This window comes from Acanthochromis polyacanthus, chromosome 17 (genome assembly GCF_021347895.1).
Source record: "Acanthochromis polyacanthus isolate Apoly-LR-REF ecotype Palm Island chromosome 17, KAUST_Apoly_ChrSc, whole genome shotgun sequence".
Taxonomy (NCBI): domain Eukaryota; kingdom Metazoa; phylum Chordata; class Actinopteri; family Pomacentridae; genus Acanthochromis; species Acanthochromis polyacanthus.
This window is the reverse complement of record NC_067129.1, coordinates 14,456,789-14,472,419: the sequence shown is the minus strand read 5'-3', so window position 1 is coordinate 14,472,419 and position 15,631 is coordinate 14,456,789. Positions and strand designations below refer to the sequence as shown.

The 15,631-nt window shown below is 40.0% G+C and overlaps 1 protein-coding gene across 4 annotated transcripts; it reads right to left on the bottom strand.

The window, feature by feature from the left end:
- Positions 1-1,500: 1,500 nt before the first annotated feature.
- dpf2 (double PHD fingers 2) lies at positions 1,501-14,819 on the bottom strand. Of its 4 annotated transcripts, none has more exons than XM_022210873.2 (12): positions 14,678-14,819; positions 12,201-12,361; positions 11,603-11,710; positions 10,560-10,738; positions 10,326-10,418; positions 10,164-10,242; positions 9,106-9,147; positions 7,117-7,254; positions 6,581-6,712; positions 6,346-6,458; positions 6,143-6,224; positions 1,501-4,448 (listed from the first exon to the last, which is right to left on the bottom strand). In XM_022210873.2, exons 1-12 carry the CDS (start codon positions 14,707-14,709, stop codon positions 4,366-4,368), a joined length of 1,242 nt encoding a protein of 413 aa, XP_022066565.1. In that variant the 5' UTR covers positions 14,710-14,819; the 3' UTR covers positions 1,501-4,365. The 4 variants fall into 4 exon arrangements, with proteins under 4 accessions (XP_022066565.1, XP_022066567.1, XP_022066568.1 ...); XM_022210875.2 differs by having other exon boundaries at positions 6,143-6,218; XM_022210876.2 differs by lacking the exon at positions 14,678-14,819 and adding an exon at positions 14,488-14,663.
- Positions 14,820-15,631: the final 812 nt, after the last annotated feature.

Here is a 15,631-nt window from a genome sequence, read left to right as displayed (position 1 = left end):
TCATCACTGCTCTGGACATGGACACCATGATGAGTACGATCTTCGTATGGCTGGAGAACCCGGTGAAGTTTGAGAAGTCTCATGGTGTTAATAACACCCTGGACACGGAGATCGTCACGACGTCCGACCACAAGGAGGAGCAGGAGACTCACATCCTCATTGTGGAGGGCTTCCTGCTTCACACCTACAGGCCTTTGATCGACATGCTAAACCAATGTTACTTTCCATCCCATATGAAGAATGCAAAAAGAGGAGGTGCTCTAGGAAGTAGACGGTGCCAGACCCCCCCCGACCTGTTCGATGGTCATGTCTGGACCATGGACCTGAAACACAAGAACATCTGCTCACTGTGAAAGATTACTGAGAGCAGCTTTTTGTGATTTCTATGCAGAACACTATGTTTGCTGAGCTGTGCACTATTAAATGACTTAAGAATATGGAGTATTGTTACCATTTATTACTGTTTCAGGTTTACTATTGAATGTATAGAATGCTACTTACTGTATTTTAAAATTTAAATTACTGCACAGAACATTTCAGATTATTTTATCACAGATCAAAGTACAGATTGTTGTTGTTCACTGTGTATTGGGTAGCACTCATTTTGATTTAGGCTGATTAGCATACAGAACCCTATGATGTTTCTGGTTTACAGCTGAGAACTAGTTGCTAAAAGTACAGAATATTATTTCTTATTTTAGGTGTGATAATTGTCAGTAAACATTCTAGGAAGTGAAAATTGACAGGTTTGTATATAGTGCTGTTCTTGTACAATATTTCTCACTTAATTGCCCTCAGGATTGTCATTGAGCTTATTAGTTTGACATAACAGGCAGATGCTGCAGCTGATGATGCTGTAATTCACATAAACAAGGAAACAAGTCCATCATAATTTGAATATTAACAGTCCAAAATGAAAAGGTCATATACAGCGTTCCTATTGGGTTAAAGAACCAAAAAAACCATGAAAAATACTTTGTAAAAGCGAGAAGTCGGTTGCAGCTTTCATTTTTTCTTACGACTTTTTAGTGCCCCCCCCCCACTAAAATTAATCTGGATCAACTCTTGCCTGTCCAGGGTATCCCCTGCCTTCACCCCAAGTCAGCTGTGATAGATTCCAACCTCCCATGACCCAATGAGGACTAAGTGGTGAATAGAAAACGGATGGATGGAGTACTTTGACATTACTTCAGTAACAGTACCACTAAAGAATCTGAATACTTCTTCCCACGCTTCTTATAAGTGCAGAAACTGGAAATCTACACTTTTTGATGTAATGTTTAAGTATCAGGATCAACATTTCATTTCCACCAAACTTCACACAAATCATACATTTCTGCTCACTAATCACGTCGTAAATTGTAAAGCGAATCATGGAGACACGTCTGACATAAAATAGACGTGTAAAGGAACTACTAATACAACCACATCATGCTCATTCTCTCAGTCTCCATTAATCCCTGAATGTAATCCAGTGTAAAAAGAAAACATAACAGCAGGTTATAGTGCCTAGTATTTTATTTTCCTGAAGACAATTTCATACAATAAAACATTCCATCACAATCCAAATGAAAGTCCACCCTAAGAGAATTCACCTACTATGTAAACCTATGATCTTGATTTAAATATTATTTGTGATGAACAATTCTCTCCCAAAGCTGGAAATCTGATATTTAAAAAACAATGATATGACAGCAGAAGATGAACTTCTTGTTTGTGTGAGTTCAGTTCCAAGTTGGATCCTCAAAGATTGAGTGTTCACCTCTTAATCACATTACAGACTTTGCTTCTTGTTGTGAGCTTTGGAGGAGAGCAGCTCGGGTTATCACAGGATTTACTAGGAAGCAACTTCCACTTAAGTCCCACACCTCAGGTACGCAAACGTCGCTGATGAATACAAAAACAACCAGCAAAATATTCTAGAAGCCACTGTCTCTAGATAAAACGGTAAATTTAAAACGTGATGAGAAAATAAACCAAGTTATACTTGTGTAATGCTTTAGTAATTGTTAGTTGGCTATTGAAACGACATGATAGCATGGTTAATTTATATTACACCACTTCCCTACACCTTTGCCGACCTAACGCTGAGACAACTACGTAGCATATGAGAGTGCAGACAATTACTGAACATGCACTTGTTTAACTGTAGAATATGCAGATATTGAAGCAGACACTGCAGCCGTCGTTACGATTCATCCCTCTGCCTTTGTCCCATCTATCTACAGCATGTTTCAACCCTTTAAATACTGTTTCTGTTTGAGGTAAAGTAACTGCTTCAACAGTTCAGACAGACTTTTTCTTCAGCCTTGCCACAGAAGGAAACCATTGCATAATAAAAACTATGAAAGCGGTGACAAAAAGAGCCATCTCCCCAGGACTATACATATACACATTAAAATCTCTTTTCTACAGTATGGAGCCATTCAGAATTGCTGCCAGTCCACTATTTGTTAGAGCATTTTCTGATATAGAAAATTTACAGTATCGCACGTTGTCTGTGAACAGAGTACAACCCTACTCTGCTATGAATCCCTGTCATTACAGCATCCTACAGGAGCTCTTATATTGCTTTTACATCATCAGTAAGTGACCATCTGTGAGGCTACATGGTCCTCAATTGCATTAAATTCATCTATTGGTGTCACAACATCGACAGACACTGGTGCATAATCAGCAAACTGCTAGAACACAGTAATTATCCCTTTACCTGGCTGATAATGCAAACAGGATTCATATTTGACTGGAATTACCACCATTATCTTAACATTAGCACACATTAATAAAACAGAGGCCAGTTGTGTTTGCCGGTCCGCGTGTCGACATCAAGCCTGCTTTGTGTTGCTGCAGTCCTCAGGACCAGAGTGAAGAGCTGAGAGTTTAGTCAAAAAGGCCCCAAAGTAGGGCTGGGCGATAAATCGAATAAATTTGATTAATTCGCATTTTTAAACCTGACGATTTGAAAATTTGCCAAATCGTAAAATTGAGGCTAGCTTAAATATATAACAATACAGATTCTTCTTCTGCCTTTCACGACTTGTGCACTGGTGTTTGCTTCCGCCTCTCATCTCCTTCCGCCAAAACACTCACACCCCCGCCACGGCAGACAGAACAGCAGATGAAGAGTTGGTCGCGAGAAAAGGGCCTCATGTTACATCGATTATATGGAAGTGGTTCGGCTTTGACAAGACTGACACAGAGCAAACTACGGTCATGTGCAAGGTTTGCAAAAGTACTATGAAAACGAAGAGTAGCAGCACAACTAACCTCTTTCAGCACCTCCGGCAGAGGCATCCTAAAGAATGGGAAGAGTGCTCGCAGCTATGGGAGTGTGGTATAGCTAGCACTAGCCATAGCAAACAGACCGCAAAGAAACAACAAAAATCGATTAAAATCAAAATCGTCCAAGATGACTAAAAAAACAAAAACGAGATTTTATTTTCTGGCCATATCGCCCAGCCCTACCCCCAAAGCCTGAATGAAACGAGAACATTTGAGCGTCTACACCTTGAACTCAGCGTGCAGCTCGATGAACAAGAGGCAGCAAGCGAGTCAACAACTGGAGTGAAGTCTAACCTGCCGTCCCTGAAACCCCTCAGACTTTGAGGCCACTTTGACGAGCATGTCAGGATTTCTATTCATAGTTCCTGTTTTTTTGTTAGTCTTTGTGTGAGCCGGTGTGCGGCCAGTGGCAGTGGAAGAGAAGGAAAATCATTTAGTCTCAGCAAATCCCTTTGACTCTATCAAATGAATTACCAAATATCAGCAGTGCCATAAAAGAACATGTGACTGTGGATTCTTCCCACAGTGATGAGATGGGCACTAATAAAAAAAGACCATTACACGACCACTCCTTTTCCAATTTGTACATACTTCACACTATTATATACCATAGAAATATATAAATATTATAAAATGTCTTATTTTTACTATGAGCAAGCATTGGCATGCTGTTGGATTTCAGTGAGCTCCATTTCTGCTCTCGTCATAAAATCAGTACTTTGCAAGATAGAGACAAGGTTTTAGCAACTTTGTATGTGTAAAAAAGCTGAACGGGAGGTGATATTTTGGCTGTTTAAGCTGTCGATGGTGTTTAAAATTAAAACTGCTCAAATTGGCTATGTGGCAAGGTAGTGAAAAGAAAATTCTATGGGACAGAATCTGAGGTTTGAACTGTGTAACAGTCATATTGGAGGTTGAGGCAGGCCAGTCTGGTAGAGCGTACTTCCCTTTTCACAATTTGTCTGTCCAGAACACACTCCCTCTGAGGTCAGCTCGTCAGGGGAGTTTAACATCGATCTTTAAGGGTAAACCATACTGCTGCGGGACGGTTGGGCGATGACTGTATGCAGGGCAGAGCAGCCATCACGATGGTGGGGCGTTCTGGTTCTGGTATATGGACGCCTTTTCTTTCAAAAGGGCCAGACATAGATGACAGCTCCAGCTCCCTGAGAGACAAAATAAGAGAGAAACACATATAAAGCTGTTGGTAAAGTGTCTTTAGCAAAGGTTTATACTGGATGTTCATAAACCTGAAGTACAGCGAAGTTTTTTAATGCATTTAGGATGAAGCGCTCATAGTCTTTTGACACAGAGTGAAATGTGTACACAGAAAAGCATCAACTGTCAAATCTGATCGTATTTCTCAACTCCAATCAAACTAACTTCTAGTACTACTAAATTAAAATTCTGAAAGTTTTTGACAACTTTACTTATATAGCTGTGTTAAGGCACCACTAGACAATCTTGGATTTTAGGAAGAAACGTGCTTATATTTCTAAATTATGATTACTTACAGAAAATTGTAAAAAAATAAAAAAAATAGAGAGGCTTTACTAAATTCAGTGTTCATACTTCTGCGGTTTTAAGCAGCACAAGTTGAGAACTTTCTGAGTTGTCTGACTTTCAGACAAGGTGGGTTTGATAAATGTTGTACAAGCTTGGCTCAGTGGGTGCCAGACTGAGGGTGCAGGTAATCTTTCTCCTCTGCTTGGCCTTGAAAACTTCAAAAATCTGGGACATTTTTGGCTTTTTAAATTACAGTGGTCCCTCCTCCATAGCAGGGGTTACTTTCCAGACCCCCCCACCGCTGTATGCTATGCATGTTTTCTCGATTAAATATCCTTTCAATATGTTTTAATTATTATCTTTTATATCGTTTTTATATTGTTTTTCAATTTTTTAGGCTTTAAAATTCTTATTTTACTGCAAAAATAATTAAAACAATGTAGCGATTGCAGAGCCGGTTGCTATGAACCGTTATGCTGCAATGCACCATGGGAGCTCGGGGCGTCGGGTGTTTAAATGTCTTTATTGTGGTTTATGTTAGTGTTGTAGTGCTATTAGTGTTTATGTATTATTGTGTTTTTGTGGTTTAGTCAGCCTAGTTACTTTGGTTAAGTGTTATGCTGTCAGGACCGTGAGTGTGAAGTGGAGTGTTTGATGACTTCCTGCCACATTTTTACTTTGTTTCTCTGTGTGTGTGAACATAAAGCATCCACCAGCTGTAGAGTGCATAAAAGGCAGATATTTTTTCTCCAGCGTCATTCCTCAGTGCAACTTGCCAGGATACAAAATACATAAAAATAACTATATAATGCAAAATCCTGGGATATAGCAAAAAAAAATCTGCCATACCAAATGCAGTTTAAAAATCTGTGACACAGTGGGACCGCGAAAAATGAACTGCGATGTGGCAAAGGACCACTGTACATAGTTAAAGCTCTACATCCCCGTCATCAATATCCTCCATGTGGTGAACTTCAGCAGGTTTCAGATGCGTTTCTTCTGGTCGGACTTTTGCAGACGTCCAATATTCTAACAATTTGTGGCCACTTTATGGACAGTAAACTGCACAGAACGTCATGTCACTCCTGTTGTGAAACTACCACGTTATCGTTCCTACTCTTATACTGATGCTCCAGTGCAGATCATGTTTTTACATGTGCATATTCACTGGACTAAATGATGGATGTACTTCAACTTAAACGTAAAACATGTCATACTTATCTCTTTATGTCAGTGTTCATTTTCGGGTGATGCTTTCATTTCATCAGTCTGTAGTCTTCTTCTTTACCCAACATATGAAATCAAGCTCTCTCAGATTCATCGTTTCTACAAATTATAAACATACTGGACTCACCCTCTGGAGGTTCAGACATTGGGGGGTTGAGACAGTACATGTGATAGCCTCGATCGCAGTCGTCACAAAACAGAAGCTGATCCTTGAAGAAATGGGAAGAAATGAAAGAAAACAAGGCACTACAGTCATCTGTAAAAACAACCAGCATTACTCTTAACCTCCATGTTTAGTAGATAATATCAGAATGCAGGTAAACTCCTCACGTCATTCTCTGAGGTGCCACACATGTTGCAGCACTTGCACTCTATGCACTGCCAGCGGTACGTCTTCACAGCAGCCATCATTACAGGAGTGAACTGCAGGCAGGAGGGGTGGCCTACATCAAGGAAGATGGTTTAAACGTTTTATACTTTGCCAAAATATTCCCATTCGTACATCTCCATACATACTTTTCTCCTGTTGCTACTGTATGTCAGCATCCATACAGCTAGGACGTACCTGAGCGTCCACAGTCGGAGCAGGACACCAGCTCTTCTGACTGTCCAGTCTTGTGATTAGTTTTGGAGTCTCCCAGGCAGAAATCGCAGTAATTATTCGGCAACGCAAGACCATCTGGACCTTTTTTGGGAGCTGAGAAGGAAAAGGAAAATATCTTGAGCGTTTCAGTGTTTAGTTACTCCAGCGTCCACAAATGAGAGTTCATTTGTACAGTTACTGTACATGATTAATGATTTTAGATAGATAGCCCTTTATAATGATGAAATCATTAAGGTCATCACGGTGTAGCACTGCCCTCCCTGGCTCATAATAGGGAATTCTAATAAAGAATCAGGGAGGGCTGGTGATGGTCACACATGCACGAAATATTAAAATATTTGGCTGCAAGACTAAAATATGCATCAATCTCCTAAAACGTTGACACCCCTTCTGTGAAGTTAAACAATGAGAATAAATGCAGACAAGTAAAAAAAAAAAAAGAAAAAAAGAAAAAAAAGATGAAATCTCTGATTCAACCTTGTTTTCTTGGAACTCACTTTTTGGCTCCTCAGGCAGTGGCAGGGCAGGCTCGTTCATTTCCATGTCTTCCTTCTCGTCACCCTCCTCCTCAGCCAGGTGGGAGTGGGCGTAGTGGTAACTCAGGCCAGGACGGTTCTTGTAGCGCTTCCCACAGACTGCCACCAAAACCACCAAACACAACATGGATGAATATGAAAACAAAGAACAAACAAGTCAAGTTCATGTTGTACACAGGCAGCGGTAAAAGAGGAACGGGGTGACTCATGGAAATGATGACTGTTCTTTAGGGTGCTATCATGGGATATTTTACTTCTGCTAGAGATTCCACCAGTACTGCTGAGAGTAAGAGAAACCCTTTCTATTACTGGAACATTTCTATTGTCAAGATTATCATATGTTGTCTTTTATAAAAGCCTTGCTGTACTAAAGCCCTACTTCTTGACAGTTCTGTTTATGTAGTCTGCTAAAAAATTCAATCCTTGTAGTTGAAAACATTTGAATAAATAATGTGGTAATATGTTTAATGGCAGCAACAACCAAGTTTTCCTTAACTGTAAGAATGTTAAAAAAACAGCAACAACAAAAACCAAACAGCCATCAACACAGACTTTGAAAGACCACACAGGCAAACCAGACATAAAATTAGATCTGTGCAACATCTGCTCTGATCTGACGATTGAACAGACTTCAGCTGCTTTTATGTGGTGAAATGATGAGGTGTGATGCTGAAAGGAAATCACTTCAGAACCCACCAGGTTCCTGTGGTCTCCCGCTTTATGTTGAATATCAAAACCATCACAATGACATGGTACACTGGCCATGAAATTAGAGGGAAAGATGAAGAATGATGAGGCCGTTTGGGAATATGAACAACGTGCTCTGCTCTGAGGCAGTATATTAAGACAAGTGTCATCACATCCTTTTTGGGAAAAGCACAGCATGGAGAGAACATCTCATGAGGCCACATATCTGCAGTCAGCAGATGAGATGCTTGGTATATGATATGCAATCTTTAGAACACTGGTTTTATCTGTCAATTTAAGACAGTGCTTGAGAAGGACATACAGTGAGACTAGAGAATGAATTACATATAAATGAACTATGAAATGCAATTATTTGGTTTCATTTCACCTTAAGTATCAATCTTCTCCTACTAGATTGACACTTCAACAATTGTAGAATAGCCCTAAACTTGACTAGAATATTAATGTTTCTGATTTGAATCATACTCCACTAATGTGTGTTGTAAGAGAAGCCAGTGGGATTGCATAAGAAGGATTTTCTGACTGTAAGGAGAACAAAGAAGCCACTGTGTGAAGTTGCTGTCACAGGGGGTGTGATGTTTGTCATAAGATAACACTCAAAGATTGTACTTCTTCTTTCACTTCCATACTTTCTCTCATTTTCATTTCCTCAAAAAGCCAGTAAAGCCTAACTGCCATCTAAAAGACCGGTTTTTGTTTGAGGAAATGTTTGAACCAAAGACACGGTTAGTTACATGCACAGTGATTTTGTGCAGTGGCAGAAAGTTTTGAAAGAGACTCCTCAAAAGGTCAAGCAGACATTAAACCGACTCGAAGCTCAAGCAGAGGCACGCTTAAACATGAAACTTTAGAGGGTGCAGAGGGGGTGAAGAGGCAACGAACAAAACTGTAACACAGTCAAACTGCACGCATTAAGTAGCAAGACAAAAGAAAAAGCACAGAGGGGAGGAAAAACAGCACAATGGTCCAAAGGCTCTAGTAGGGCCAAACTCAGTGCAGAAAAAGCTTCTCTTGTATAAGCTGAGATGACTCATGACTACACTTCAATAGAGGTGTATAATAACATTCTATTGACCTTTTCTGAATCTAGTTAAGTAAACAGTGTCGAAAAGAGCATTCGCCATATGGACAGAGCTACACCAAGAGCACATCTACTTGGTAACACAGGGGGAAAAAAAAGTCAGGCAGTGAAAACAAAGGACAAAGGCAGACTGGAGTGAAAAGAAATGAAGAGAAATATACCTCTTTCAGAAGGTTTTGAAATATGCTTTTGTTTGATAGTGTCTGAAAGAGAGAAGAGAAGGAGAAGAGAGAGCACAGACAGAGACTCAGAGAAACAGACTCACAGACCGACCAGAAGATCACTCGGCTGGTCTGCAGTGACCTACAGAGGACCGCGGCTGAAAGTGAAAACGCTTCTCAAAACGAGGAAAAATACGTCAAGCAGTACAGATAGACAACAACAAGGAAGTGAAAGAAACATCCCCCATCTCCTCATGCCCGTGGACAGATTTGAAATGCGAGTTAAAGAAAAGCATAATATCATAATGGCAAACAACACAGCTGAGCTTAGACTAGCTAGAAAAATGTCAGATTAAAGGAGTAAAAGAGAAGAGAGAAGACGGAAAAAGAAAAGCACTTTAACCCTCCTGTTGTCCTCATTTGTGGACACCAAAAAATATTGCTTTCTTGTCTGAAAAAATTCAGGAAAAAAATTCCCCAAATTTCTGAAAATTTGCAAAACCTTCAGGAAGAAAATTCCAATAATTCTTTAAAAGTTTTATTTTTTTAAAAAATCTCCCAAATTTGACAAGAAAATTGTGGTAAATATTTTCAAAAAATGAGTAAAAATCTTCAAAAAAATCCTAAAAATATCTAAAGTGATTACATACATATATGTATGGCTTCTAATATTTCCTTTAAGTACATTCACAAAAAAAATCTACCAAAATCCAGGGAAATTTGCTGGATTTTGGTTGATTTTTTGTGTGAATGTTCTTAAGAAACATTTTTAACATTTCTTTTTTTCCACCCAAAAATGTTCAAAGATTTCCCAAAAATGTTGAAAATGTGGACATCAGAAGTTTCACTGTGAAAATATATACATTTTTCCACATTTTCAAACTTTAAAAGGAGTCAATTTTGACCTGCAGGACGACAAGAGGGTTAAGGGAAATAGGAGAGGATGGAAAGAGAGCTGATAGAGTGAGGACTGATTAGATTATAAACATTACAGTTGTTAACATCTGTCTGTACTCGACTGGAGTTCACATGCTCTACTCTCGCCCATCAGGACTCACTATCGCAGGCGTACGGCTTGTCTCTGTCCTCCAGTGCAGCTGTGTCCAGCTTCTTCCTGCTGCTGCCCACTCCTCGTCCCTGTGGACATTATTAGAGTCAGACAGGCTGGAAAACACGATCACAGTTGAGAGTGATGTATTGTATTAACAGCAGTTGATTACCTTCCCCTTGCCTTTGCCTCTTCTTTTAGGCGTGTCTTCCTCATAGTCTTCATCATCAAGGTCGTCCAGGAAGTCATCTGGCTCGAGGATTCTCTACGTTAACAGCAGAGAGGAGTCAGTATTTTTAAAAATGAAAGAAAGGAAACATAAGTCCAGACATATCTTATGACTCATTTCACTTTTCTGCCTACAGCATCCTCATATTTTACACAAAAACTCAATAAAATCAAGAACCTTTCTGATCCGGGCCGCAGGGTTCAGGTTTCCGGTGTAATCGCTCATGTTTGAATCTTCCTCGGACCCTCTGAGATCTGTGGCTGTTCGTTTGTCCAGAGAATCTCCTTTCAGCAGAGCCTCCAGGCTGCTGCCGTCCGATGACAACAGAGCATCCTTCTTCAGTCCTAAATCTACCTCTGTGAATAAAACGCAGCTATATCAAGATATAATCACAGAAGTAAACCACTGGAAAGTACACTGGGGGTGTTTTACATTTCTGATGCATACAATTACTCATCCACATAGTGTAAAGCGAGGAAAATGTGTGGGTTTGAAATGTGTTTGGGGCTTAAGAGAATGAATGACTGAATACCTAGAAAAAAAATACTCTAACCAAAAATATGACAGTTTGGCGGTATGGCACGCTAAAAATAGCCTACATGTAGCCTGTATGCTATTAGCCAGATGGATAACTGCTGTGGTGAACATCGCAGCTGGTTTCAGAAAAACAAGAATGGAATCATTTCTAAATGTGAATTCTCACGCCAGCTTGAAAGGTCAAAATGGAAAATGCCTCATCTACACAACCTTTCAAACCCATAAACAATATCCAATGCACCTGTCGTTTTAACTTTTCAATCCTTTGTTGGTCTCTGAGCAGCGTAAGCTGCATTAACAACCTACTGCTGCCAAACAACTGCCAAATTAGCCCAAGGGATTGTGACAATGATATTAGGTCTAAAACAACGCTCTATTCATTGCAGTGTTTTTCAAAAGTTGCACTGATACTTCACTGAGCCAAAGCAGAAAAAAGGTTTTATTTGCAAAGTTGGTTTGCTTTACAAATCCAAACTACAGGGTTCCACTTTGCTGTATATATATATATATATATATATATACACATAAATTCAAATAGAAACATCTCTCATTAATTAATAAACTATTACTTCAAACATAATGCAATGTATCTGCCAATTATTCTTTCATAACCACAGTCCGGAGAGCACAGCCAACATGGTAAAATGCAGAATGAGGTGAACTGAGGCCTGAAGCTGTTGTACCTGACTTGACAGGAGGAAAGATAAGCCTGGGGTCCTCTGGAGGGTGAGTCCTCCGCTTCTTCCTCCACCTCCTGGATGGGTAAGTGTACAGCTGTCCTGGAGCCACGCCTGAGGGACAGCAGAAGACATCCATGCACATAACACTCAGTCTATTTAAAATTCAGCGATACTTGTCAGATGTTCTGACACGCAGGTAGAAGAAACCCACACGCTGTGTTATAGCTTCCACAGATGGCCTTTTGAGCCTTGTTAAAATTCTCATTTAAATTCAGAAGAGCACAGCTAGCTGCTAGCAGATTAGATAAGATCGTCAGCATCGGCTGTTCCTTCTTTGTAATTTCAAACATACATGTTGTATGTCTAAATGATTATATTTTGTCCACCAAAAGTCTGCTCTGTTTTTGGGTAAAATTAAGATAAATTGGGTTACTCTTGCCCCATTTCATTTGAAGATTGTGAGGCAGTTTTATGGACTCATAAGACTTAAACGTAGCAGCTCTACAATTTGATTCTCATCGCTGTCACCATTTTAAAATATTTGAATAAACTTATTGTTTAGCCCTAAGTGGCATTTCAGTGAATGTGTTTTGTTTCTCACCTGGTCCTCTGTGTCTCTTTTCCATCCAAATATAGCAGTTGCTCTGAGCCACGCCGGTCTGAGAGTCGAGGAACGGCATTCGAACGCTCCTCTCAGCGCACAGCCTGGCATTGTAGTTGTGACACTGCTCCATAGCATCTCTGTAGTACTGCTCTCCCAGCCTGGCAAAACAAGACCAGAGGCAGATGCCGGTTATTAGGTCTATAATGGCTGAAAGACAAGAATCAGCAGGTGCAGCTACTCTAAAATCAGCGCGGTCTCAGTTTAGTTTTAAACTACTCGTATTTCTCTGCTGTGCTGCCTGTTGATTGTCTCTAGACAATGTCGTTGTGCTTCAGACTAAATAATTAGGGAAAAGAGCAACAGCAGATGCTCTTTTGTTGGTACATCAACAACAAAGAGCTTGGTAGTCAGCACCACCACAAGTGAGCTGTGTTTTCAGCATAAATATACTGCAAAAGTGTGGCGTACTTGTTCTCTTTTAGGAAAGCTAAGGGTTGACTGAACTAAGAATGAGACAGACAGGCTCCTGACAGAAATCTTACTGTTTCTCCAAACTCTTGAAACCAAAAGGAATGAAAACAAATAGTCTTATCATCTGGCAACTGCAACTATTGAGGCTGTCAGGGAGCCCCAGGGCACTTTCCAGAGCAACTACAGCAATAAGTTGGACTGGAGCAGTTGAGGAATATGTAGTTGTGTCAAAAATGACAGATCAGAAACATACATTGTCAATGAAAGATCTTATTATATTTTGTGTGAGGATACAATACTGTGGAATAGCGTTTAGTTGTCAGCCATTAACTTAATCAAAGACTATTTTGCTAATCACTTTGAGTAATCATTTTTTTCTTTTTGTTTTACAAGAATCAAGAACAATATTTGCCCAGTTAAATTCTCTGATTCTGTGTTCTAAGATAGGAATATCTTCTGGTTTCCTTGAAGGTCTAAAAAGAGATTTTCAAATCAAGTTTTGCATCTAAGTTGATGTTATTTGAAATTTTGACACCAAGATTTTCATTTTTCATTTAATTTTCTAATAATCAGTGTCAGTACTGGCCCTGAATGAACGATATTGATTCCAAACAATGACCGTCTCGAACTAAATCACCACGTCAGCACCTAAACAGACAGAAAAAAACGTTTCTTCTCATAGGCCCTCACTCTGATGAACTATTAAATCAGTCAATGATGAACCACTGTATAACCTTTCTATCTAGTATCTGTCAATATTTCATCCCAGTAACACTGTTCTCAGCTGCACTATCATCCACATCCCTCATGTGTATAATGTGTCAACAACCCGAAATATTCTCGTCAACTGTATTTTTTGATTTATCATCAGAATCTGTTCACTTTCACTATGCTCTTGAACACTTGTCTGTAGCTGGACGTGGTAGTTAAACACTCCCTTTTCTTTCATTAACCTGTTGCCCTGTTTAAGATGTATGTATTTTAGTGTGTAGTTTAAGAGCAAATCAGAAAATCGTGTCAAGTTCACTGTATTTGTACGTATACTTGGCCTATAAAGCTGATCTGATTCCAGATATTAATAACTGATAGGTAGAAAATGCATAAATCTGTCATGTACGTAATTATTCCTCACCTCACCACCCTGGTTATTATGTTCTACGTTAGTTTAAGCATTGTTGTCTTTCTTATCGGGATTGTAGGGGCTTGAAGATACCCTACATTACATGTTTTTGAATGCATTTAATTTTTGAGTAAAATATCAATGGCGGACAGGGACAGCTTTAGAGGTAAATTGAATATTTAGCTGGGTGTGAGCTAAGTTTTATAGTGTCATGCGTTAAATGAGGCTCGTTAGTTGTTTGTAATCATCGTAAATAGTGTCTTCAGGTTGCAGCAGCGACACGAATCAAGACAACGGAAATGGAAGCACGTTTGAGCACAGCCTAGTTCAGCTCACCGAAACGTTAAACTTTACACTTCCCAAGAGTTACTGGAAATGACTCATATGTTGTAGCTACAGTGGCAGCTTTAACACTGCAGAGTCAAGATGAAAGTCCTTAAGTGTTTCATTCATTGTAAAGTCGTCGCCACAGACCTCCAGCTAACAACGTCGGACACTACTCCACTCTCTTTAGCTCGTTAGCCGCCTAGCTGCTCCACTACACTGACGTTAGCACCGCGACGGGCGTTCGGCTACAAAGACACAACAACTAACCGCAATATCGACAAAAACGCACTCGCAATGACACAGACTCGCGTTTTACTACACACACTCCATGTTTCAGAGACGCCAGCTGCGTGTCTGCTAACTTACACTTCCATTCCAGGATGTGGACAGACACGACGGTCCCACACCGTCGGCTAACCTCACTAAGTCAGTCAGAGTGCGGCTAAGCTAGCTAGCGACGGAGCCGGCGGCTGGGAGGCTCCGCAGCTGTTAGGATGAGACCGCGGCGTGTGTCACCTGCGCAGGTGGAAGGTATGTAGAAAAGTCCAGCACTTACAGTTTGACAACATTCTCAACAACAGCTGCCATCTTGCTTTAATACACGGGGAAAGTGGTTGACGGGTAATGTGTGCCCCCTGTCAGGACTTGTAGGCAGAGGGAGCAGGAACACTGACCCTGGCGCCCCCTGCTGGTGACACGGTGCTACTGCTAGAGATTTTATTGTCATACAGGGTGTCCGTAGGCTCTTTACAATTTTAAGAATTTATTACAGAGGCACTTAATAAGATATCTTAACCAGATTTGTTTTACAATTAAGTATCTCATCTCTTTGCTTCTTATCTTATCTTAGCTGGATGTGAGTATCAACTAAGACCAATATAACCATATAAGTGACTTCACTAATGCTGATTAGAAATCTTCTTTTACTGTTGCTTGTTCTCTCTGTACCTGCATGAGTTTTCACCAGGTGATCCATCATATTCCTCCCACATTTTGCCTATGAGACATGCTTAGGTTACTTGGTTTTCCTTAGAGCACAGACTTTACACAAGATGAACAAACCCTCTGTAACATCACCCATAAGTTTCCTGAACAGCAGTTTTAAAGCTCTCTGCTGTCACCATCTTGACAGTGTCTGACTCCTCTTAGCTCCCAGCTAATCCAAAAATGAGCAAAGAGGTGGAGCGTGAACAGAGCTGAGATGGGTCATGCGAATGTCTCTGGGCCATGAACTGTCTTATGACTGCACTCACATGTCAGTCAAAGCAGCCGCACCCTTATTTATGCATAACTTTAAGCCCCAATGAAAATAAATGAATGAGGCCTTTAAAGCCCCATCTGATCATTGATTAACTCCTAAAAGCTAATCTGTGTCCAAGCAAACGATTTCATTATGTTTTACCATAAAAATAAACCCCTCCTGTTTTAAAATGGCTTGATTTTTACTCTTTTTAATGAAAATGTTATAATCTGCAAATCAGTTACAGCTTTTCAGTTATTACTATGACTG